This window comes from Gigantopelta aegis, chromosome 3, assembly GCF_016097555.1.
Source record: "Gigantopelta aegis isolate Gae_Host chromosome 3, Gae_host_genome, whole genome shotgun sequence".
NCBI lineage: Eukaryota > Metazoa > Mollusca > Gastropoda > Neomphalida > Peltospiridae > Gigantopelta > Gigantopelta aegis.
In genome coordinates this window covers 43,717,705-43,744,723 of record NC_054701.1, presented here as the reverse complement: position 1 = coordinate 43,744,723, position 27,019 = coordinate 43,717,705, and the positions used below count along the sequence as shown (strand labels likewise).

Genomic DNA, 27,019 nt, shown 5'->3' with positions numbered 1-27,019 from the left:
GAAAACATCCAAACCATTTTGGAAAATACAAACAAACAACAATTTTTATAATAATTTTGATGTGTAATTTTTTTTATTAAATGATTTTAAAAAATGTGTTTACTTTAGTGGTTTCCATAGTTTGTTTTAGCATGGTGAGGTACCATGTGTCAGTAGCCTGGTGCCATCTTGTGTTAATCAGCACCACGCTGCCCTGAGATTAAACAAACCTTAAGGCTTTATTAATAATTATAAAATTACCTTTATAAAACATACAGAAAATGTACATATTATTAATTAATAAAATATGCCTATAATATTTAGCTCCCCTTAGCTTGTGAATTTATACGACATGAATATGTAAACTTTTTAAATGGTACCCCATAATCTAAGTTAGGGGAACAATTGGTTTCTCCCCTCAATTTTCTTTTTCATATCAAGGTGTGATTTGACCTTTTTTACCATTCAATTAAATATTAGATAAAATGTCTTGATTAAATTATTAGTTCTGGCAAATTCAGTGTTATTCTGGTTAACCAGGTGTTTGCTTGTGCGTGTACTTCAAAATAAAAAAATTTCAAAACAGAAAGGGTACACACCTAGGAAACTAGGCTTAGTGACTTTATAATAGTAACAATGGAGTACACACAATGTACCAATCTTAATACCTGATAGAGCAAGTGAAGTGCTGTATGAGTCACCTGATCTATAATACTTCCACTTGAAGAACATACCGGGTACTTCACCCGTGTAGTATCAGTGATCTTTGGTCGGGATATAGCTCCGTGATAGAGCTTTCCACTAAGTACAACAAGTCGCAGGACCAGTTGTTCTCTGTGGATCCATTGCTCTTTTTTTTTTTATATACAATGAAACCTCTCAATACCAGACCCTCTCTAATCCAGAATTACTTCAAAACCGGACGTTTTACAGAGTCCCTTTTCAAGAACCAGTACAGAACTTAACGTCTCTAAACTGGATCCCTCCTAAAACCAGACATTTGTCTTTCCCCAAGGTGTCCGGTTTAGAGGGGTTCACTGTATGTATTTTTTTATATCCTAACCAGTGTTTCCCTACTGCTAATCAAAAGCTGTTTTATTTCCTTCAAAATCTATGGGAAAATGCAGTTCATTAGGAGTAATCTACTTGTATGTTGACTCACAGTGAATTGTTTTACAATATGATATCTAAACCCAAGTTTCAAATTAATTATATGTTAGATACCGAATAGCAATAATTTAAAATAAGCTGAGGTGAGAAAATATTAAATATTTCATTTCTTTTTTTTACGACCTTTTATTCTTCGTCCAGTTTGACAAGCATGGGGCGAGATAGACTGCTAACATTATGTTAGACATCTAATACATGTACGTAGCTCTAGTAAAAATGTGCTGGGGTGTCATTAAACAAGCATTCCTTTTCTTCCTGGTCTGTTCTTAGGAAACTTGATACTGGTGATACAAGCCTTCCTGGTGTAGTGATTAAGTCATCAGATACAAGGCAGGTATGTACTGGGTTTGCCTCTCAGTACCGGCTTCCACCCACAACAAGTTTTTTTTTTCTCTCTCTCTCTCTCTCTCTCTCTCTCTCTCTCTCTCTCTCTCTCTCTCTCTCTCTCTCTCTCTCTCTCTCTCTCTCTCTCTCTCTCTCTCTCCCTCTCCCACTCCCTCTCCCTCTCCCTCTCCCTCTCCCTCTCTCCCTAAGCACTAATAGCCAGATAGCTGAGGTGTGTGTCCAGGACAGTGTGCCTGAACTATAATTTGATACTAGCATGGATGTAAATATAAATGACAATACACATTGGAGCCCATGACAAGACAGACTTACGATTGTTATGATTGCAAAAATGGTTATGCTTCATGCTCTTTCACATAGACAAGCGAGTACATACCACACTGCCTTTAGTGTACCAGGGATGAGAAAGGGGACCAAAGTCCTTTAAGGGTGATTGAATTTAGCCTTGCAAGGATAACAGGGTTTCCCATTCTAACTTACACAGGATAAAGCTGATGCTCTATGCCCTATGTAATTCTCTAGATCTTTATGAATGACTGAATTATTACAGACTATCGTGGAAACAAATCAATTATTTAATTTTTTTAAATAAGTAACTAATGAGCCTATGTGTTGTGTAAATTACAAATTGATTAAACATGATCTATTATAACATGTAATCCAAGATAAATGTACACTGTCATATATTTTGGTCGTTCTTACATGATGCATTAGAAAAGTGACAGATATGATTAAACAAACATTCAGTTCAGTGTATATTGTGAAATGTTTTGTGGTAATCAATAAATGATAATGATTGACACGGAAAAATTTATCATTGAACGTTTTATAATAGCACTATTGATTTTTCAGGTTCATATTTCTGCTGTGCTTATTGACACTATGTATGGGCTGGGCCATTCCATGATATTTGGTCCATGGGTGTGGAATTTTTAAAATGATCTATTAAACTAAGTTTTTATTATAGCGTATTGTTAATACCCTTAAGCATATATAAAAAAAAAAATTCATTGCCAATTTACTTATATTTTATGGGGTTTTTTTAAATGAGTTTTATTTGAGAAAAAAAAACCAATTGTAAGCCAGAACGTGACATTTGTTTTTTGGTAGTCATTCATTACTGTTATGCCAAATTTAAAAATTATGTTTAAAACAGCATATATGAATCTATAATATACTGCATATGAAAATACTACTTTGCCTTTTTTAAAATATCATATTTAGTATATTAAATTATTTTTCAAAATATACAATGTCAGATCCTGGATTATTTGAAATATAAAAGTTTTATTTAAAAACAATTTTGTCAGAAATAAAAATCCTTTTTAATTCTCCTACTTAAGGTTCCAAGTATAAATAGAAGGTATAATGATGACTGGTTGTATTAATAGTACAATACTCAACTTTTGTTAAGGATATTTGGAAACAAATGTGAAGTGTTTGATGTAGTTGTGCATTGCTATTATAATTGTGATGTATGAAACATCCAAACAACTCGCAGATCACATGTTGAAAAAATTTAAGATATGCATGAATTGTTTTAATATCATGACATATATTTTGTATATCTGTAGCTAAAGTTAAGTAGTATATACTTATATTATATACACACAACCAAGATAGAACAGTTTCCTTAAGATACAATTTTATTAATAATAAAAATAATATAGTATACACAAATTGGAAGTTTTTTGTAGACATTTTAACTACAGATAATTAAAAAATGGTTAAAAAGCAGAATACCGGTACTGTTGCTATAAAAGCTGGGTTTTGTTTTTTTACTGCCATGCTGTCTTCCCTCCTCAACCAAAATGAACTGTTCCACTTTCTTCAAGGTTAAGGTTACCTACATGTATATATTTAGTCAGTGTCCCCAATACAAATGCAATGTGCTATTTTCTTTACTTTTATTCAGTTGTTGGGCAGCTACAGTGCTTGTAGTGGTGCAGTGCTGTACTAATTTAGTTAACCACTGAAAATACATTGACAAGGAATCAATATTTCTGTGCTTGATCTGGGGTATTCGGTGAACCGCTTTGATCAAAATGAATGAGAAGTCGTCTGATTTGGAAAAACGCAGAGCAAGGCTAAGGCGATGGGGAACCGGTAAGATAGTTATTTCCTGGGAGAGCTTTCATTTGGTGCATTGACTGTTAATGTTATTAAGAATCCTATACATATATATATCTTTAATTATTGGAGGCAAAGTCAAGCTACATGCAATAGCATTTTATTATCCTGGCTAAAATGTAAACCATATATATAATTATTATATACTTATCTCTAATGGGAAAAATATTTTTCATATATATCAATGAACTGTTTCACATATCACGTATCGCATGCAATATTATTGGATGACTTGAGTCTTAGATGACATTATGCAATGACCTTGTTGGTACTAAATTATATGACCTCACAATTTTACAAACAGAATATGAAATCACATAATTTAAACAGTTTGAATTTTAGCCTCTGTTTCCATTGTTAAGTTTGCCATAGAAAATGTTATAGTACAAAATTATGTTTTATCAGTATAGATTTTGTTTAATGGTGTAAATAGAATTTTGAATTTAACAATTATCTGTGAATGTGAAAAAAATTAAAATTATATCACTACTCACAACAGTGTGCAAAGTGGTTTACCTCATTTTAGTTTTAGCTTACAAAATAAAAATGATTTTAGAGGACAAAAAACCAGCTGCTGTAATAAATAAAATAACAATCTCCGTACCAGTTATTATGAAATTTATGTCCCCCATGAAATAATTTTCATTTGTCACTAAAGCTTGTTGACATAAAAATCATGTTTGAAAAAACAAACATGAAATAGCCTCTATGTATTATTAATAAAATTATATTTTAAATCATAACATTTTTAAAATTAAATTATATGCATGCATAGGAGTCAGAAGTGAAGGCCAGGGGATGTTACAAAGTCTGAAGCATTGTTCTCTTCTTCCCTGTTGAAAAGCAAATTATATGTATTAATAATTATATTACTAGCCTATTCAGTTGTTAGCATCTTCCAATGTCTATAGCATGCCATTGTATCAAAGCATAACATGTTAAATAGCATTCTTCTCCTTTAATAAAATAGCAATATTTAGTATATTATATCTTCATAACTGTTTAAATAAGAACGTTACTTGTATATAAAAAAGTTACCTTGTACTTCATTTTGAAAGCTGTTTACCATTTCATCCATTGTATTCATGCATAAGGAAAGTTGTGGCTGTAAATCTTAGTACGATTTGTAGGATGTCATTAAAATTGAAGTGTTTTATGAAAACACTAAAAACAACAACAAAAGTCATGCCCCATGGAGGATTATTCATAGATGATATTTGTTTCAATGTTACCATAACTGTTTGAAAGTCACCCCTAGAAATCTGATATTAGACTTGCTGGTTGAATGGTTGTTTTTGTTGTGAGAGTACTATTTTTGTCCCAGCTGTGAAAGTGGGCCAGTGTTCTGTGTACTAGGATTATGTGCAGAGATTTATAGACTGCTACAAGTTGGTCATGTCGGCACATTTGGCATTAGTCCCGCCTGATACATCTGCCATCAGCCAAGTTTGAGTTGACTAATTTGGCATATAATCATAACTTGGACTTCAACAGGGAATCTGGGGCGAGACGTAGCCCAGTGGTAAAGCATTCGCTTGATGTGCGGTTGGTCTAGGATTGATCCCCGTCAGTGGGTTCTTTGGGCTACTTGTTGTTCCAACCAGTGCAGCAAAACTGGTAAATCAAAGGCCTTGATATGCGCTATTCTGTGTGTAGGATGGTGCATATATAAAAGATCCCTTGCTACCAAATGCAAAAATGTAGCAGGTTTCCTCTCTAAGACTATATCGGAATTACCAAATGTTTGACATCGAATAGCCAATGATTAATAAATCAGTGTGCTCTAGTGGTGTCGTTAAACAAAACAAACTACATCTACAGCAGGAAGTTATCACTTTGGTTCCCTATGCATCACTCCCCTGAGACTAGTTGAAAGAGTTATTTTTCAGCTCATCTTAAAAAAAAAAAAGTTCTTCAAAAGTATCAAATATTAATGCTCAGTATAGTAATATTATCATAAATGGCTCCTCATAGTTAGGGGAGCAATTAATCAATCCCCTTAATTTTTTCACAGGGAGATCTGATATACATCAGTATAACCTCGATTAAGTGAAAACTTATTACCATTTTAAATGCAATTTTGGCGTTATATCGAGTTAGTGGTATAGTGAGGGTGCCTTGGGTTTGCCACTAAACATATTTTATTAAAAGTTGTTAAATGTCAACAGAATGACATGTTTTAAATAAAACTAACAGACAGTAACAAAAATAAAATAAAAATAACTACAACCAAGTTAGAAATTATCAAATATTTATGTATTTATTTACTTTGTAAGTCAGAATGTTGATTCTCTTCTACAAAACGAAAATTTTACGTTTTAATGGCATCTCAGGCACTGCATGGCCACTGAAGGAATGGGCTCTGGTTCAGTATCAGACTCTCCTTTCTGGTCATTGCATGTTTTGTCACAAGTTATCTTGACACTTTCAACAATCTGCTCAGCACGGACGGACGGACAACTCATTTTACGTGCCCCTATCCACAAAGGTTCAGGCACGCCCACCACGGATTTAGCCTCTGACTTCGCCAGTGACTAACTCCGGAGCAGGAGGGGGGGGGGGGGGTAAGTTTGAGGTGGGCGGAATTTGGAAAAAAGCCATTTAGTAAGGTCAACGCGAGCGCGGACCAAATAGCAAACACTTCACAAACTTGAAGTACACCGAGTGGGAGCCGTGCTCTGATTGGCTGAATTTCGATTCCTCGGTGAAGCCTGTATTTTACCTAAGTCTACAAAGAGTAACTGCATCCAAATACATGTCCGGACTCTAAAATTTAACCCAAAATAGTTAAGACTGCTCAGCCAAAAGGTTTTTAAGGTGATTTTGAGCAATTGAACGGGCGCCAAAGTAAAATGCGTTAGACTACTTATAAAAAAATAAACATAAGAATTTTGAACTGCTTCCAAAACGTTTAAAGTCTAACTAGCCCAAAAAAAGAGGTTGATACCTGTCCTAGGAAAGGTTGGTGTCTAGGGGGATCCGATGTAGTCGGTGGTCTCGAGATGCTGGAGGAACTGCCGGTAATCGGAGTCTGCTAAGGACTTGGTGATTGGACGGTAGTGTGGACCCGCAGCGGTTTTGAGGACACGGTGTAATGTCGGGTTGTCCATCTCCGATAGCAGCAGACCTTGGTTGAATCTTCCGTTCCGGCGGATGGTTACGCACACAGCGCTTTGTCCCTCCCGCATCTTGAGTCGGTGCACCGCGAATTCCCCCTCGTTGAGTCCGTCTGGCAGAGGTTGGTATGACTGATCTTTTGGACGACTCATCAGTAGACGTACATCCGTGAGGTTTGTCTTAACCAGCTGTTGATATCGCTGTTGGAGACGGCCGGCCTGCAGTGACCACTGCTCCACTGGTTCTGTCCCCGGCTGCGGCGGTTGAGAGGGGCGACTTGGCCTGGCTGGAGTGGCACTCGGGGGAGTGTTCGCCTTCCTCCTCTTCACAACGGGTTCTTTCCGGGCCTGCGCCTCAACGGGTGTCGTCGACTGGATCGGCGACACATCCGGAGGCGCTTGAGTAGGAACTGGTGCAGGTGGCCGATTGAACGGGGTGACACAGATGGCTGTGTCAAGCTCGTCCAGTTCGTCATCTTCCTGAGGGACGGAAGCCGAGACAGCCGGGGCCGGAACCTCTTCCATCTTGGTCGTCTTCCTCGGTTGAGTGGCGTTGGGCGGTCTAACAGAAGGAGTCGCCGCCGGCGGTTTAGCCACCAGTTTTGACCCCCCCTGCGCCGCCGCTGGTGCACGTCTCCTTTTCCTCCACCTTCCTTTCTTCTGTATGCGATCTCCGTACACCAAGGTCACGGTTGCCCGTGACCCGGTGTACGAGACGCGATACTCGATCAGGCTTCCATACGTTGCAATTAGTCCCCCCAGGTGGGGGGGTAATTGCACAGCGCACTTGACAAATTCTAGTTGGATAGGCTGCATATTTGAAACTGCAAGAATGGCAAGTGTCTCAACCTCTTTATCAACATTGACATACTCATTGTTAAAGCGTTCGCTTGATACATGGTTGGTCTAGGATCGATCCCGTCGGTGGACCCATCGGGCTATTTCTCGTTCCAGCCAGTGTTCCACAACTGGTGTAACAAAGGCCGTGGTATGTACTATCCTGTCTGTGGGATGGTGGATATAAAAGATCCCTTGCTACTAATCGAAAAGAGTAGCCCATAAAGTGGTGACAGCGGGTTTCCTCTTTCAATATCTGTGTTGTACTTAACCATATGTTTGACACCATATAACCGTAAATGAAATGTGTTGAGTGCGTCATTAAATAAACATTTCCTTACTTTGACAAACTCATCATAGTCCATTCACAGTTCATTGTCGATAAAAAAAAAACTGCGTGTTACGTCACCAACGAGATCACGTAATGCTGTTGTGTCATTGGCTGGTGCTTCCAGCAACTCTGCATGAGGCTCTCAAGGAACAACCCTGGTATGAATCAAACAGTTTTTGATGGTCGTGGTACTGACAATGTTCCAGGCTTGTTTTACCAAATGAATATCGTCACTTAGTGGTAACTGGAGATCATTACCAGACCTGGAGTAATTAATCCATGACTGAAATAATGAAACGAATACACCTATCAGACTGTCATTTGTTCCTGTCCTGCGAGCGCTAATTGGGTATGAATACCACAGCTTCCCAAAGCAATTGTTGCTAATTGCCACTCGATAACACAGCGCACAGTTACTGTATACTACCAGTGATCATTGGTGTCAGATTTTCACCAATCAACAGGTTACTGAAAGCACTATGATTGACTTTTGACCACACTGTTGGTGGTATTATCGAGGGAATTATAATGACTAAATGGAGTTTGGGGGTACACTGTACATATGTATCATTATCACTATAGTCATTCACTATAATAGTGTACAGTTCATAAAACAAAATTAGCTAGCATTATGTATGTGACAATGTCTTGAGCATTAAGCTACATTTGTGAAATCAGCAAATGCAACTTAGTTGAATTTGGCAAATATATAGATGCTATTTCATTGTTTTTGTTCACACAGTTTTTATGTCAATGAGTTATGTGTGAAAACCATACTTTAATGAATTGCAAAAATATGATATTCACATAAGTTGACATAAAAATTATGAAATGGTCTATTTGTTATAAACTAGTACAATGGCTGTGGTATGTGCTATCTTGTCTGTGGGATGGTGCATATAAAAAATCCCTTACTACTAATGAAAAAATATATCAAGTTTCCTCTCTTAAACTATATGTCAAAATAACCAAATGTTTGACATTCAGTAGCTGATGATTAATAAATCAATGTGCTCTAGTGGTTTCATTAAACAAAACAAATTTTATATACCAGTAAATCATACCATATCAGGTCAGCTTTTAAAAAAGGCCCACCCCTTATAATCCAATATTTGTGCCTGTATCAGTTAAGTTCATTGTAAATTATTGCCGTACTTAAGCTGGCAATAAGCTTTAAATTAATTTTTAAAATAATAATGAGCAATAGTATTAGTACAAATCTGGTCTTTGTTACTTACCTACATGTACCCTCATGCATTCCTTTTTCCTCCTCTGGAAATGTTGCCGAGAGCGTCCATTCCTTCAAATACAAATGTAGGTCATTACATGTACAGTGAAACCTCTCAAGACCGGACCCTCTGTAAACCGGAATTTCCTCAATACTGGACATTTTACAGAGTTCCTTTTTAAAAAACAGGACAAAACTTAACCTCTATAAACTGGATCCCTCTTAAACCGGACATTTGTCTTGGTCCCAAGGGTGTCCGGTTTAGAGGAGTTTCACTGTACATTGTTTTATAATTTGATCCTTATTATTTAGGTACATGTGCAAGAAGGGATCTGGGGTCGAAACCCACACTGCTCAAATAAAATTTTCTTTTTTTTAAAATAAATTTACCAGGGAACCTTAACTCGAACCACCTAGCAACTTTTTTCTCCATAGTCAAGACCCACCCACCCATATAATATCCTACACTCATGTCTTTTATTGTATGGAAATGTCAGAAATTTGATCCTTATTATTATTATTTTTTTATATATTTTTTATTATTACAGTTTGATCTCTTGTTATTATTATTTGAAAATTTTAAGAAATTTTGCCAGAATCATAAAAATAATGTAATATAGATATTTTAGAATTCAATCTCATAATCTTACACTTCTGACCCAAAATGTGGTATTTGCGGAAGCATTGAATCCTGCTAAATTCACAGCCTGATACATCTTGAAAGAGTTGAAATAAACATCTGTGTTATACTATTAGAAAATAGTTGTTTACTGGTTAAAAAAACCAACAACCCCTAAACACAAAGTGAGATCATCCAAGCTTTTGAACAGGCATGTTTAGGAGGTGTGTCTCGAGGTTCACATTTGATTGGCCACTTGTCTGAAAAATAGGTGTCATGAATGTTTGGTGGTGGTGTTTTTTATTTCTTGTTATTATTGTTTTTTTTACATTCAGTATGAAGTCTTATGTTGAGAATTGTTTTTAGGATAGGTGCTATACTGGTCAGAACATCCTACGTCTATCCATGCAACAAAAATATGATATAATTTACACTTGTGATTTACACTTAGCTTTAACATATTCAGGTACATAATTATATGTATTAAATTTACTATGTGGTGTTGATGTAGCTCAGTAATATAGGAAGGAAGGAAGGAAATGTTTTATTTAACGACACACTCAACACATTTTATTTACAGTTATATGGCTTCGGACATATGGTTAAGGACCACACAGATATAGAGAGAGGAAACCCGCTGTTGCCACTTCATGGGCTACTCTCTTTGTTTAGCAGCAAGGGATCTTTTATATGCATCATACCCACAGACAGGGTAGTACATACCACAGCCTTTGATATACCAGTTGTGGTGCACTGGCTGGAACGAGAAGTACCCCAATGGGCCCACTGACTGGGATCGATCCCAGACCGACCGCGCATCAAGTGAAAGCTTTACCACTGGGCTATGTCCTGCCCCCTTAGTAATAGAGTGTTCGTCTGACTCTGTGAGGTACCATGGGTTGTAGAATCAATGGATTCCATCCCTACCAGTGCCTCACAACAGAGGTATCGGTAACCATAGTGGTAAAGTGCTCACTTGATGTATGGTCGATCCAGGATCAATTCTCATCAGGGAGCCCATTGGGCTATTTCTAGTTCCAGCCAGTGCACCAAGATTAATACATCAAAGATCTCATCCCACAAATAAAAAAATGTATCTGATGTCTTTTGAAGACTACATGTCAGAATTACCAAATGTTTGACATCCAGTGGTATCGATTGGAAGGGGCGAGATGTAGCCCAGTGGTAAAGTGCTCGTTTGATGTGCAGTCGGTTTGGGATCGATCCCCGTCAGTGGGCCCATTGGGCTATTTCTCGCTCCAGCCAGTGCACCACGACTGGTACATCAAAGGCCGTGGTATGTGCTATCCTGTCTATGGGATGGTGCATATAAAAGATCCCTTGCTGCTAATTGAAAAGAGTAGCCCATGAAGTGGTGACATCGGGTTTCCTTCCTAAATATCTGTGTGGTCCTTAACCATATGTATTGATTAACAAAACAAAACTTTAATGATATGGAAAGATGCATATTAAAGATTCTTTGCTGCTATTCAGTAAAAGTAACTGTATGATGAGTTCCTTTCTCTTTCTAAACCAAGTGTCATCATAACCATATGTCACACCAAATAGCAATTATTTAAAATGTACTGAAATGTTAAAAGTCGCAGACCCTAGTTTTAACCTGTGAAAATGGACAGTAAATTTGGTTAATCTACAAACCTGTAACACATTTGAATAAATTTACAATGAAGTGAAACAAAAGACTGTGATATTAAAATGGTGAAATACCCTTAAAAACAGACTAGAATCATAACCCTTCTCAGACATACATGTATTTTTTAAAATATGAAAAATGCATTTTGTGATATTAGGAACACCAGGATGACCAGAAACACTTCGGATGTACGGAAATGGATAATCTAAACAATAAAATCTAAGTAATGTATGATTTTAGTAATCAAGAATGGCTCTAATAGTGAAAAATATGCCTTAATGTTTAAAAACTAGGGTCTGTCACTTTAAACAAACATATACCTTTCCTTCTGATTTAATTTAATTTAATTTTTTTTTATGTATGTTCTTTTTCACAGCATCATGTCCCAGTGTAGTGAAGGCGCCGACAGTGATTGCCATGGTGGGTCTGCCAGCTCGTGGCAAGACATACATATCGAAGAAACTCACACGGTATCTCAACTGGATAGGAATTCGCACAAAAGGTAAGTTGAGATGTTAACACTGGCCACAGGTGTACGTCATAATGTATTACAGTCTTTCATCAGAACAGCTGGCCTCTGTGGTGTAGTTGTAAAGCCCAGGGATGGGAATTCTCCTCGGATCAGCTGTTTTCCTCTCATGGAACATTGTGTTTCCTCACATTTTAATCCTTTCCTCCAAAATGTGTCGGATAACACAGATTTTAACCTAGGATTTCAAGAATTTCCAGGACCCCTCTAGATTTCCTCTTTTTTACAGTTCACCAATTCCCTCCCCTGAAAGCCATCTGACATAAGGCTGGTAATGGATAGGTGTAAGGTCACTTCAGAGACTTGTCTCTTACAAACAACTAACCAATAACCTACTGACCTTGATAGACAGCTCAGATAGATGGGGTGTGTGCCAGGGGCAGCGTGTTTGAGCTTTAATTCATACGGTACCAGTAAGCATGAAAATAAGTACATTGTATAAATAAAATGAAACTCATCAGAAGATGGATAGGAAGATAGGTTAGTGTCGGTGTTTACCTGAAGTGTGATGGGTCATAGGTTCAATTGCCCTCAATGGACTTCGGGTTTACTCCCATCCAAACGGGTATCCCAGGACTTGTATATCAAAGGCGATGATTTGTACTTTGGGAAAGTGCTTATAATAATAAAATTGAAGTTATAAATGATCCTTTGGTAATTTTTGGTGGGAATAAAATGTATGGCACCAACAGTTTTCCTCTCCATCTCCCCTAACCGTAACCATATTTTAAGAACAAAATAGCCATAATTTTAAAATGTGCTGAGATGTTGTTAAATTGTTTTCATGACTATGTACTTTGCCCTCATTTCATACTCGCTCAAGGATGGAAAGTTGTGTTTTTATACTTGCTTGTCCTCATTTTGCATTTTTGATCTTGATGCATAAAGTCATGATGCTTATATTTATATAGTCTTCACCAGTAAATGCAAGTGATCGGTCACGCTCACCTCAAGACTCGCCTGGAAAGTTTTAGGACAGTGTCAAATTAATCTTGTTGCAATAAAATTTTGAAATATTTTTTTTAAGCATCATATGATTGCTTGACTAGCACCATTTCAGGAGAATGATCTTCAGCTTGTTTTCATTTTGTTCATGGCGAAGACCATTTACATGTATATATACTCTTCAAAAGAAGAAACGCAAAACCACATTGTCGTAACATTTGGAGAATTGATTTAATTATTGAATGGTGAGTCCGATAATTACCAAATGTTGCAGGATTGTTCACAATTCACTCTAGTCCATTGTGAGTAAGTGATAGGACACACCACCAAGGTCAAGGTCATCTGGAGTCAATACCGGGTGTGGCCTCCGCGTGTGTTGACAACTGCCTGGCACCGCCTGCCCATTGAAGCAACCAGAGTACGGATGACGTCCCGGGGGATGGTGGCCCACTCGGCCTGCAAGGCTGCTGCCAGCTCGGGCAGGGTCTGGGGCTGTGGTTGTCGCTGTCGGAGGCGTCGGTCCAACTCGTCCCATAGATGCTCAATTGGGTTCAAATCCAGTGATATCGATGGCCAAGGAAGGACATTAATGTTGTTGTTCTGTAGGAAAGCCGTTGTGAGACGTGCTGTGTGAGGCCTGGCATTGTCATGTTGGAACACTGCGTTGGCGTTGGCCATAACTGGAACGATGTGTGGCCGGAGGATCTGGTCAATGTAGCCCTGTGCATTCAGGTTGCCCTGCACGTGGACCAGGTCAGTTCTGCCAGTGTGTGAGATGGCTGCCCACACCATGACACTACCCCCGCCGAATCTGTCCACTTCCTGCACGCAGTTTGCCGCATAACGTTCACCACGACGCCTATACACGCGACATCTTCCATCATGACGTCGGAGCAGAAATCGGGACTCGTCACTGAACCACACCTGTCTCCATCGCAGTTGAGGCCATTGTCGATGAATCTGGCACCACTGCAGTCGGAGTCGACGGTGTTGTGGTGTTAAGATGACACCTCGAACTGGACGTCTGGCACGAATTCCTACCTCACGTAGGCGGTTCCGTGCGGTCTGGTCGGATATCCTGCGCAAACCTGGTATTGCTGCGGCTGTGGAGGTGGCAGTAGTCAATCGTTCCCGAAGGTGGCGTACCCGGATGTAGCGGTCCTGCCCGGGGGTAGTGACCCGTGGTCGACCGGATCTAGGGAGGTCACGTGTTGATCCATGTTGCTGGTAACGGTCCCACAGTCTGGAGATGGTGCTTGGGGACACATGGAATGCCCTGGCAACGGCCGTTCTGGATTCGCCTGCATCTAGTCGGCCGATGGCATTGTTTCTCTGCGGTTCACTGAGACGTGGCATGTCCTGGATTGTCAACTGTCAGCCAGATACAGAGGCCAGGCAAGCGAACACCCTGCACTTTTATACTGTCGGTGTTCATGTTGCACGTGCAGACAACGCACGTGCAGTGATGACATGGTTTGCATGTGGCTGCGTTTTTGCGAATATTCACATTTTGGAACTTTATTGTACAGTAGCTGCGTTTTATCGAATGTAACCGTGGGAATGTGTTTGGGACATGCAATGACCTTATATTCACAAAGCATGAACCGGTAGGAAACATAAAATCGGAGTTATAACCCATTTGTACCCTTTTGCGTTTCTTTTTTTGAAGAGTATATATACATTGTAGATGTGTAGACCTTCTTTCATTATTTGAAATTTCATTCATTAAAATTATTATCAGGCAAGCAATCCATTATTTCCAAATGGGGGGTGGGATTTAGCTCAGTCGGTCGAGTGCTCACTTGAGGTGCTTACTTCGCAGGATCGAACCACCTCGGTGGATCCATTCAGCTGATTGTGGATTTTTTCCGTTCCAACCAGTGCACCACTACTGGACAAAGGCTGTGATATGTGCTTTCCTGTCTGTGGGAAAGTGCATATAAAAAATCTCTTGCTGCATTAGGAAAAATGTAGTGTGTTTCCTCTGATGACTACGAGTCAGAATTAACCAAATGTTTGACATCCAGTAGCTGATGGTTAATTAATCAATGTGCTCTAATGGTGTCGTTAAACAAAACAAACTTTCTTTCTTTTTTATTTCCAAATGGAGAGGCTTGATCAGCCTAAAAAAAAAAAAAAAAAATTAATTTTTACCAGCGTCTATTAAAATCCCACAATTTTATGTCCTGGGAATCCATGAGAATTAATTTTTTCATAGATGGTTTTTATATATTGATAAGTGACTAAATAATTCAGAATGCTTTACTAATAAATAATATTATTACATACCCATTAAATCTTACTATATAAATAAGCCCCAAATACAAAAATTAAATACACTTTTCCGTATTCAACTCAACTGCCGGAACTATATCGTATTCAGCGCTACTATTTATAGTGCATGGTTACCAGGAATGCCCTTCACGATATGTAAACAAAGTTTGTGCTTGGTTTGTTTAAAATGCTATTTTGTGGGAAATTTGAACTGAAAACAGACGAAAACAGTGACAAATATTTACAATTTAATGAGTGCGATACCATAACTTTAGACTGGAACACTACTAACCAACGAGCTTTTAATCCACGATAGTTAAGGTGGATGACAGTCACCTTTTGGACCCTTGTTTTGGCTTCGTACACAATTCTTATTCTTATTCAATAAATAAAACATCTCCAACCATAATTTTGTGATATGATATATTTGACAAAAGGTACCTTTTATTTCTTTTATCTTTCAAAACTTCAAATTAATATTTTGTTCAGAATTATGAAAAAAAAAAAAAGTACCAACCTGTAAACAGCGTTGTCTGCTTGTTATAGGAATTTGACAGGGGTCAAGGTTAGTAGACTAGTTTTTATTTTAATGTGGCGCAGCATTGTAATAATACAGCTAATTTTGAATTTAAATGACGTCTATATTCCAATGACGTCACTTTGCATCTTCTTACAATAACCATAAACTGGGTACATGACGTTTCCTTTTTGGAAAAATTCCAGTGTAAAATTGCTATTGAATTTTTTTTTTTTAACATTACTAATGCACCTGGATGTGTTTGAACAAAATCTTGTGATTAAAAAATTGTACCTTTTACGAAATATGGATTTCTAGTGAAATTACGGTAAGATATGCTATATTTATTGTGTACAAAGCCAAAACAAGGGTGTGAAAAGTGACTGTCGTCGACTTTAGCAACAATGCCGTATCATGCACCGTCTCCTCAAGTAGAAAACTTGAATGAACTGTCAACCGGATTATTCAGTGGAGTGATGATTTATGGAGGCACATTTAATATAAACTTAAACTTTTCAGAAACGAATAATTCCATGAATATCAATAAAAGAAAACACACCGATGACGACTCAGACACTGAGTGAACAATTCTTGACATTTTTCTTCGTTGATAAAACTGGCACACTGAAGGTTTTCTGACGTATTACAAGCAAATTAAATATTATATTGTTCGTGAATTTTAGCTATTACATTGTCTTTAAAAGGCATTTCAAACAATATCATTAAAATTATAGGTAATTTTTCACTCGTTCTTTCTTATTTCTGTTTATTGTTTAAATAGAACTATATTCCTATGTGTAATAATTGGTGGTTCTTCGGTCCGTGTAGTAACACAGCTGACCTAGTTGTGTAAATTTAGAAATCTCCGTCATTAGCTAGCAGTGTTACAATTTTTGAATTATTATTTGGAAAACATTTTTCCAATTTAGGGTATGTAATAAATACAAAACTACAAAACTGTATGTACGGTAATAAATACAAAACTACAAAACTCGTGTATTTCCTGCTGGAAACCCCTCTGCCTGCGGCATCGGGGTTTCCTGCAGGAAATACACTCGTAGAATACAGAAATCAGAAAACCACATATATGTAGTTTTGTCTATTTATTATTACATGGACATGGAAATTATATTTTGTAGTAGATGATTCTGATCAGTTTATGGGAATCAGATGTATGGATTTTCTTAGGGGAAAATAAACCCTGGGTAAGGCAAATTACTATCTAGATCTGCTTGAATTTGTAACTTAAATTACAGTGTTTGTCATCTTCCGAAAATGATGCTAAGCGAGCACTCGTATGAAGTTTCAAATAAAATTTATTAAAATTTAATTAAAATGTGATTAATTTGCCACTCTCCTAAATCACATGATGTTTCAAATAAAATTTATTAAAATTTATTAAAATGTGATCAATTTGCCACTTTCCTAAAACTTCACAGGGGAGTGTGGAGGAGAGTGGGAGTGATCACTCACATTTCCTGGTGAAGACTAATACATGTAGATGTCTAAGTTCTCTCAAAATGAAATTTAAAAAATATATATTATTTAAATCTTTGAAACAAGCACATATTATGTGTATGTCATTTCTTATGTTCTTATAAAAGAAAAACAATTGTTTTTAATAGTGCTAATTGAGAGGGGTTTTTTTCTGTTTTTTTAAAACAGTTTTCAATGTGGGTGATTATCGACGGGCTGCTACAGACAGATACAAAACTCATGATTTCTTTCGACCAGATAACAAAGAAGCTCAAGAAATCCGCCAGTAAGTTAGAAATTATTAGACAAATTATATATATATATATGTTCATGTATATAGAAATAAAATAAGTAAAAATTTACAGCCTAATATTTGTTGGAGAAAGAACTCTAATATTGATACTGACAAAATGACTTAAAAATGGGGCTGGGATGTTATTCTTTGTTATTCATATGGACTTGACAAAGAAAAAAATTAAATGTATGTAATGAATGTTTAAAACAGTGTTAAAGTATCTAAAAAATGGCTGCTTGTAAGATAAAATGGCATTTTAAATATTTTTTAATTGTCTTTAAGCATTCAGTATCATAACAGAAAACTACCAGACTGTTATATACATGTATCAGAACATCATAATCTTCTTGGTGACCATACGAAATGTTATGTCTCTATGTACATTTTTTTCCCAAGATAATGGTACAAAATGTACTTGAAATATAGAATGGACATGATGATAGTCATTTTCAAGCTAGGGGCGGGACGTAGCCCAGTGGTAAAGCATTCGCTCAATGCGCAGTCGGTCTAGGATTGATCCCCATCGGTGGGCTCATTGGGCTACTTCTCGTTCCAGCCAGTGCACCACAACTGGTATATCAAAGACTGTGGTATGTACTACCCTGTCTGGGATGCTGCTAATCGAAATGAGTAGCCCATGAAGCGGCAACAGCGGGTTTCCTCTCTCAATATCTGTGTGGTCCTTAGCCATATGTCTGACGCCATATAACCGTAAATAAAATGTATTGGGTGTGTCATTAAATAAAACATTTTCTTCCTTCACTTTCAAGCTAAATTTAATACCTGCATTGTACTACAGTTAGCAAAATGACCATTACTCAAAAACGTCTTGGAATACAGACTCCCGTGGCTAGTGATATTCAATGTTGGGCTAGTAAATAACTGCAATTGCCATGCCCGACGGCTAGTGAAAACAAAAATCATCAAATGTTGCAGTTAAGTCTATTTTGTAAATATGAATATACTGACCCCACTCCAACCCCTACTGCTTGTGTTTTAAGCTCTATCTCTCTCTTTAGGTGACATATCTGATTGTTACTATTATTTAGTAAAGTTGTATTAACTTAAAGTAAAGTAGGGCTAGTGAATTTTTAATCATGGCTAGTACATTTTTAAAATTACTGATCCCATGGCTAGTGGATTTTATAAAAATTCTAGAAGCCCTACATGTATGACTAATAAATAATTCTGTGATTCTTTTTTCACCAGTAAATGTGCATCAATGGCTGTCGATGATGCCAGCAAGTTTCTTCTGAATGGAGGGGAAGTGGCAGTAAGTATTCTCTTGTACAGAAATCACAGGTTCATATCATGATGAGGGACTTAATTAGTGTCAAATTTTCTTTTAAAAGTACTACTATTTCTATATTTTCCTTTGCATTTTCTATTTGGCAGACATTTGTCAACTTACTGTTTAAATCTACATGTATGGCATATTTTATTAACTAAAGGTATTTAAAACATTTGAATTTAGAATCTAAATAAAATATTTATTACTGAATTTTAAATCATGTGTCATGAACTTCCCTTGCTCATGTACTGATTTTTTATTTTAAATGTTTGCTTTTAGAAAGTCTTGATTTAATAATTCGTATATTATTTTTTAGGTTGTAGATGCGACAAACACAACTCGTGAGAGACGGAAACTGTTAGTGACTGTATTCACAGAGCAGCACAGTTTTAAACTGTTCTTCATAGAATCTATATGTGATGATCCATCCATCATTGAAGCTAACATTTTAGTAAGTTCTTCATAGAATCTATATGTGATGATCCATCCAGCACTGAAGCTAACATTTTAGTAAGTTCTTCATAGAATCTATATGTGATGATCCATCCATCATTGAAGCTAACATTTTAGTAAGTTCTTCATAGAATCTATATGTGATGATCCATCCAGCACTGAAGCTAACATTTTAGTAAGTTCTTCATATAATCTATATGTGATGATCCATCCATCATTGAAGCTAACATTTTAGTAAGTTCTTCATAGAATCTATATGTGATGATCCATCCATCATTGAAGCTAACATTTTAGTAAGTTCTTCATAGAATCTATATGTGATGATCCATCCATCATTGAAGCTAACATTTTAGTAAGTTCTTCATAGAATCTATATGTGATGATCCATCCATCATTGAAGCTAACATTTTAGTAAGTTCTTCATAGAATCTATATGTGATGATCCATCCATCATTGAAGCTAACATTTTAGTAAGTTCTTCATAGAATCTATATGTGATGATCCATCCATCATTGAAGCTAACATTTTAGTAAGTTCTTCATAGAATCTATATATGTGATGATCCATCCATCATTGAAGCTAACATTTTAATAAGTTCTTCATAGAATCTATATGTGATGATCCATCCATCATTAAAGCTAACATTTTAATAAGTTCTTCATAGAATCTATATATGTGATGATCCATCCATCATTGAAGCTAACATTTTAATAAGTTCTTCATAGAATCTATATATGTGATAATCCATCTATCATTGAAGCTAACATTTTAGTAAGTTCTTCGCAGAATCTATATGTGATGATCCATTCATCATCAAAGCTAATATTTTAGTAAGTTCTTCATAGAATCTATATATGTGATAATCCATCGATCACTGAAGCTAATATTTTAGTCAGTTCTTCGTAACATCTATATGCAATGATCCATCTATCATTGATGCTAATATTGAATAAATTTTGATTATTGTTATCAAGCCCTAATCTAGTCGGTAAAATGAATGTTTTCTTTGCCAAAAGTTGGCTAAAGTCGCCAAGTAATCAGCAGTAGTGAGAAGTCGAAGTCACCGTAATATTCTGGATTTAATCCGATTTCAAAAACAAAATCACACAACAGACGTCAAGACCCAGACTTGTTTAGTGTCATAGCTCACTTGATACTTGTCGGTCCATGTTTTTACTTTTGTGCCAGACTGTACATCGATGCATGACGCGTTGTTTCGAGTGACTACGGTAGTCAAGCGTTGTTAATTCTTGGCCACATTCATTTTAGTAATGTCAGAAAATACCAATTATCAACTACTTAATAATATCCTGTTTTAATGAAATATACGACTGTTTTGTTAAAATTATATTACCAGAAATAGTAGTATTTTATATCGAAATATTGTGATTAGAACCGAGTGTATAATTCAGAATTTTAACGAATGAATGTCGAACATGGTGAAACGTTACGAAATGTACTGATAAATGTTCACTTCACCTATTTTAATTAAACTTCTCCCCTTTCTTCTGTGAATGACGTATTCACTTCAGCATCTACTTCTTCAATTCTAGATTAGAGCCTACCGGTATATTATAACAGCATGAATTATCATGTTTATTCTTTTGTTTCATAAACTTTAAGTTTGAATACAACAAAGAACAAAGCAAAAGGCTTATTGGTCAACATTATTTTTTATTTTTACACCTATGAAGTATTTGTTTAATAACTTTTATAGGAAGTGAAAGTGTGTAGTCCTGACTATATGGGTGTGGATAAAAATGAAGCAATGCATGACTTTCTACAAAGAATAGAACATTACCGACGAGCATACGAATCTCTGGACATTGTCAACGAAAAGGACATGTCTTTTATACAGATCTTCAACCAAGGCGAGAGATACCTCGTCAACAAACTTGCAGGTAGCTTATCATTTTGGTTTCTTTCTCATTCAAACCATTATACATGATTCTTGATTTTTCTCTGATAAAGGCTTAAAGTAAGTTTCTTTATACAATGATTGGTGCATTGTTCCACAAACATCATGACATGTGTAACATATAAAAATCAACCTCCACCGAATGGATTTGAACCACAGACTCTCAGTACGAGAGTCTAGCGCTTTACCAACTGGGCTAATAGGGAAATTCCCACTAGCTACTGCCAGTAGGAGCACTTTGTACCAACACTACCATATACTCCCCCCTCAAGTGAAGCTACGTCCTGGAGCTGTGGGCCACATGCAGTTGAATTGGGTTATAATTGTATTCCTGTGTTAAGAACACACCCAGTCCCTACGTCAACTCCAAATGTAACATAAAAATCAACCTCCACCTGGGGATTTGAACCATGGACTCTCAGTACAAGAGTTCAGCGCTCTACCAGCTGAGCTAATAGGGAAATTCCCACTAGCTACTGCCAGTAGGAACACTTTATACCAACAGTACACACTCACACATATTGTGTAAAATATATTATGTAAAAGCATCAAATTGAATATTTTCAAGTCGCTGAAATAAATACAATGTACATTTGTCATGGTATATTGAATTTGCCTGGAAATAAGTTCCACCGCACATTATGTCCTTGAATATTAGGTAAGTAGAAATGTTGATTCAAAGCCTAAAACTAATCCTAACCCTAATTCTTGAATTGAATAAATTACAAGCACTGAGTATTTCAGCTGCAATGACATTTTTTTCAGCAGGAATATTTTTTACCTAAATTATACGCATATAATCACTTACACAATTATTCCAGATTATATCAACTAGTCGAAGAGAAGAGAAATAAAAGATTTACATATTTTTTCTAAGGTTTTTCCTATCAAGTTGACACTGGTAGGGTTTTTCTCTCTTTATTTTAGGCCATTTACAGAGCAGAGTTGTCTACTATCTGATGAATATACATGTGTTACCAAGAACTATCTACTTAACAAGGGTAAGAACCTTTCAGATTATGTTGTGTACCGGTAAATAATATTAATCCCTCTGAATTTTGGAGCCAATTTTTCATTTATTTTATGGCACCATACAAACAGTACTATTATTAGGGGAGAGCCTGGGACAAATTTTGGTTTAGCCAATTTTCAGATATGTGGAATAATTCCTTGAAAATTATTTAAATCTGGTTTATTTAAGGAATATTTTATTAGCCAAAGGCTAAATGTTGTATCCACTTTGTGTAAAAATTAGCAGTTGGCTAATTTGTCAGAGGACAGGGTGAGTCCTGTATTATCTGTTTGTCATATAGCTGGAAAAGTGTCCCATTCTTTGAATGATGTCGAGACAATTCAGTGTTATGTATACCTGGAGTTACTACATGATGCATGTATTGTATTTATAAACGTCACCGATAACACTCAATATTTGCGACAGTAAAACCAGCATTAAAATCCACAAATGGTTAAATACAACATAGTTATCCTCTAAATTACATGAAAAGTGTAATTTGAAAAACCCACAAATTTACAATCTGCCCGACTTTCGTTTTTTTTTTAAACTAAAGGCCCAGTGGTAAAGCGCTCGCTTGATGCACATTTGGTTTGGGATCGATCCCCGTCGGTGGGCCCATTGGGCTATTTCTTGTTCCAGCCAGTTCACCACGACTGGTAAATGAAAGGCTGTGGCATGTGTTATTCTGCCTATGGGATGGTGCATATAAAAGATTTGTTGCTACTAATGGAAAAATGTAGCAGGTTTCCTCTTGAGAATATATGTAAAAATTACCAAATTTTTGACATCCAATAGCCAATGATGAATAACATCAATGTGCTCAAGTGATGTTGTCAACAAAACAAACTTTTTATTTACCAAAGGTCCTACAAATTTGTTTTCTTAGGAATATAGTATATATGTTTATGATTGTTTAATGGTTTGACTTTTTTCTTCTTCATAGCATGGTGAAAGTACGATGAATCTTGAAGGAAGGATTGGAGGTGACAGCAAACTTTCAGCAAGAGGCGATCAAGTAAGTACTAAAGTTAAATAATTATTCAAATGGTGTAGTAAACGGACATTGAAATAAATCAAGAACACTTAATAGATTACCTGGAGCCAATTTCATAAAACAATGTAAGTTTACGTTTACGACTAGCAGTTATACATTTGCATGTATTTGGCTTCTATTTCACACAGAAAATTACATCATTACAGAAGATGGAGCATTGTAGGGATGAAAGAAAATGAAATATGTATACTACAAACTATTAATAGTTGTATCATTGGTAGTACGAGTTGTGGTGGTGTTGTAAATTACGTTTATATGCGAAACTAGGTTTACAATGTTTTGTGAAATTGGTCCCTTGAGATTAATATCACCTGTCAGATTCTAGAATGAATGATAAGTTGTTCATGATTCACTTGTTTCGTCAAGACACTTTGTTCCCAAATCCTACATTTTATTTTTATATGAAATTGTAACCAAGTTCTCATTTGGGTCTGTTTTTTAAGAGACTGCAACTTGACGTTGATTTTTGGGGTAAATATATAGAGGATATTTCATGTTTTTTGTCAAATATAATTTATATCTCATTGAGTGAAGTTTGCAATTATATCTCACGAGTCGCGCTTGCAAGGGTGACGAGTGTGATATGTTTGCAAATTTCACGAGATGAAATATAAATCATATTTAACAAAAAACCATGAAATAGTTCTGGCTTTCTTACAGTGAATATATCACTTTCTACAGTGACGATAACACATTTTAGAGTGAAATAGTGAAATTTTCACTCTAAAATGTGTTATCGTCACTGAGTGACTGATAACACTTTTATTTCACTGATATTTAAAAATATTTCACTAAATGTTATATAATAAAGAGATGCACATGCATGTATCAATCTAAAAACTGCAATGACTATAATGAATGAATAACAAAAGTTAAAAGGGATATTGATATTTTCCAAAAAACATTGTCTAAACCATTGCCTCCTTCACCTCATCAAATATTCTTCCTAAGGGCCTGTATAGCATGTGTATCAAAAACACAGCTTTGTAGGAGATGAATATGCTTTAACAGATGTTGTTTTAATTGTAAACAAAGGGCTGGGAATAAACATTTTATAACAATAATAATAAAAAAATGCTTTAACAGGTTTCTTACGGTATTATTCGGTGAAGTAAAAAAATCTAGACTGATTTCATCAACTTGAAATAATCAATAAAATATAAAAAAAGGAAATTTTTAATTTAACGACACACTTAACACAGTTTATTTACGGTTATATGGTGTCAGACATATGGTTAAGGACCACACAGATATCGAGAGAGGAAACCCGCTGTCGCCACTTTACGGGCTATTCTTTTCGATTAACAGCAAGGGATCTTTTATATGCACCATCCCACAGACAGGATAGTACATACCACGGCCTTTGTTACACCAGTTGTGGAGCACTGGCTGGAATGAGAAATAGCTCAATGGGCCCACCGACAGGAATTGATCCTAGATCAAGCGCTGTACCACTGGGCTATGTTCCACCCCTAAAATATCAGTTTCAGTCAGTAAATGTAAACCAATCTAAAAACCGGTTTCATTATCTTGAAAGTCAGACAGTCAATAAAATATCAGTTTCAGTCGGTAAATGTAAACCAATCTAAAAACCGGTTTCATTATCTTGAAAGTCAGACAGTCAATAAAATATCAGTTTCAGTCGGTAAATGTAAACAAATCTAAAAACTGGTTTCATTATCTTGAAAGTCTGACAGTCAATAAAATACCGGTTTCATTCAGGAAATTAAAAAAATTTGGCAAATTGGTTTCATTATCGTGAAAGCTTGCCAATCAATAAAAAAAAGTATTTCAGTAAAATAAAAAATTGACAAACTAGTATCATTATCTTGATAGTTTATCAATCAATAAAATATGTTTCATCCATTAATTTTTTTTTTTTTTTTTTTATAAACTGATTTCATTATCCTAAAAATTCATCAGCCAACAAAATATGTTTTCTGTATTGGGCATTCTCTTTTTGTTTTATTGCTGTGGGTGTTTTTTTTTCATATTTGTTTGTTCTTTTAATGATTAATGCTAACAATTATTGTAGTTTACTCCATAGACTGAAAATATTTTTGATTGTAGTATGCAAAAGAATTGGCAAAGTTTGTGGAAGATGAACATATTGAGAATTTGAAAGTTTGGACATCAGAAATGAATCGTACTATAGAAACGGCTAAATATATTGATGCTCCAAAAGAGTTCTGGAAGGCTTTGAACGAGATTGATGCCGTAAGTATCATATGACTTGTCATAATTTATTAACACCCCTCCCCTTCCAATATTATACAGACTTTAAATTGTAGTTTGGTAAATGTAAATTAAAGTTGAATTTGAAAAATATATTTCATTATTAAATCATCAAAAAGCTTAATTGAAAATCAAATGGAAACAGAACCTTAATTTTGCTACATCTTGTTTGGCTCACTGAAATGTGAATTTGTCTGCAGATTTTGTAATCAAACTTCTAAATATTTTGTGATCAAATTTCTCAAAAGTTTGTGAACCAAAAAATATATGGATCCAGCTTACACCTTGATCACTAAAAAATAACACAAAATAATTTCACTTGAGTTTTAAAATAAATCATGTGTAGATAGAATATTGGCAGATTTAGCAAGATATAGCAAATGTTAACACAAGCATTTTGTGTCTGTAACACATTCAGATTAAATCAAAGCTGTTAAAGATTAATTCTTGCATTTGTAGGGTATCTGTGAAGGTATGACGTATGAAGCAATTCAAGAAAAATATCCTGAAGAATTTGCCCGACGTGATCAAGACAAATTCCACTACAGATATCCCAGTGGAGAGGTAGAGTCAGTTTCAGAAAATTATTCCTTGTCAACTAGTGGTATGATGTAGCTCAGTGGTAGAGCACTCACCTGAGGTGAGATAGGTCACAGGAACAGTTACCCTCAGTCACTGTGAACCATACTTATAGGATATTAAACGAGCTTCCATTTCGTATCATGTTTATGTCCTGAGTGAGATAATTTTCAGTTGTCACGAGCTTTAGCAATGAAAATTATTTCACGAGTGACATAAACATGATACGAAATGGTAGCAAGTTTAATATCCTATTTATTACCCATAATCGATCTTAATTTATATCACTCATCTGGTTTCGTTGACGTTTCTGTAAGGTTGTAGTGCGCTAATTGATTACATCATCATGTGACGTCAAAAGTGTTACGTCCCACTTGGCATTCTAGTAGGATGTATCACTTTGATATGTACCAAGATATTTGTAACCATATGGGTAACAAAGGTTTTTATTCCATCCCATGCAGTACCTAATGACTGGTATCTCAAAGAGAATTTTTTGAATTGTGATATGGGTACCATAATATATTATTTACAGTTATGTCAACCGATTTTAAAGATAAAGTTTGTTTTGTTCAATAACACCACTAGATCATATTAATTAATCATTGGCTATTAGCTGTCAAACATTTGGTAATCGTCAGAGGAAACCCGCTACATTTTACCTAATGCAGCAAGGGATCTTTTATATGCACTTTCCCACAGACAGGAAAACACATACCACGGCCTTTGATCAGTTGTGGTGTGCTAGTTGGAATGAGAAAAAAAATCCAATCAGTTGAGTGGATCCACTGAGGTGGTTCGATCCTGAGACGCAAGAACCTTAAGTGAGCACTCGACTGACTGAGCTAAATCCCACCCCGATTTTAAAGAAGGCATATAACAAAACAAAAATCAATTCAAGTTGAAGTGTAATGTTTAAAGGATGAATTAAATGGATAATTTCAGTGTACTAAAGCTTATTTAATAATGCCAGACCCTTCCTTTTATCACATCTTTGAAGAGATTGGGCTTTCTGACTGATGATGAACT

The 27,019-nt window shown here is 36.0% G+C and overlaps 1 protein-coding gene across 8 annotated transcripts in view; it reads left to right on the top strand.

Moving 5' to 3' along the window:
* Positions 1-27,019, top strand: part of LOC121368088 (6-phosphofructo-2-kinase/fructose-2,6-bisphosphatase-like) — an 87,935-nt gene that overhangs the window by 26,723 nt on the left and 34,193 nt on the right. For 3 of the 8 annotated variants that reach the window (XR_005957472.1, XR_005957471.1, XM_041492637.1), the window contains exons 1-10: positions 3,340-3,600; positions 11,786-11,911; positions 17,340-17,436; positions 18,655-18,718; positions 19,053-19,187; positions 20,907-21,090; positions 22,035-22,108; positions 23,066-23,137; positions 25,247-25,393; positions 25,871-25,975. Coding sequence is in view for 4 of the 8 variants with exons in the window: in XM_041492637.1 (XP_041348571.1) it covers positions 3,540-3,600; positions 11,786-11,911; positions 17,340-17,436; positions 18,655-18,718; positions 19,053-19,187; positions 20,907-21,090; positions 22,035-22,108; positions 23,066-23,137; positions 25,247-25,393; positions 25,871-25,975 (1,065 nt within the window). In the remaining 4 variants the exon portion in view is untranslated. Of the gene's footprint in view, positions 1-3,339; positions 3,601-11,785; positions 11,912-17,339; positions 17,437-18,654; positions 18,719-19,052; positions 19,188-20,906; positions 21,091-22,034; positions 22,109-23,065; positions 23,138-25,246; positions 25,394-25,870; positions 25,976-27,019 lie in introns of those variants that run through there. The other 5 variants (XM_041492636.1, XM_041492635.1, XR_005957474.1 and 2 more) reach the window with 3 other exon arrangements.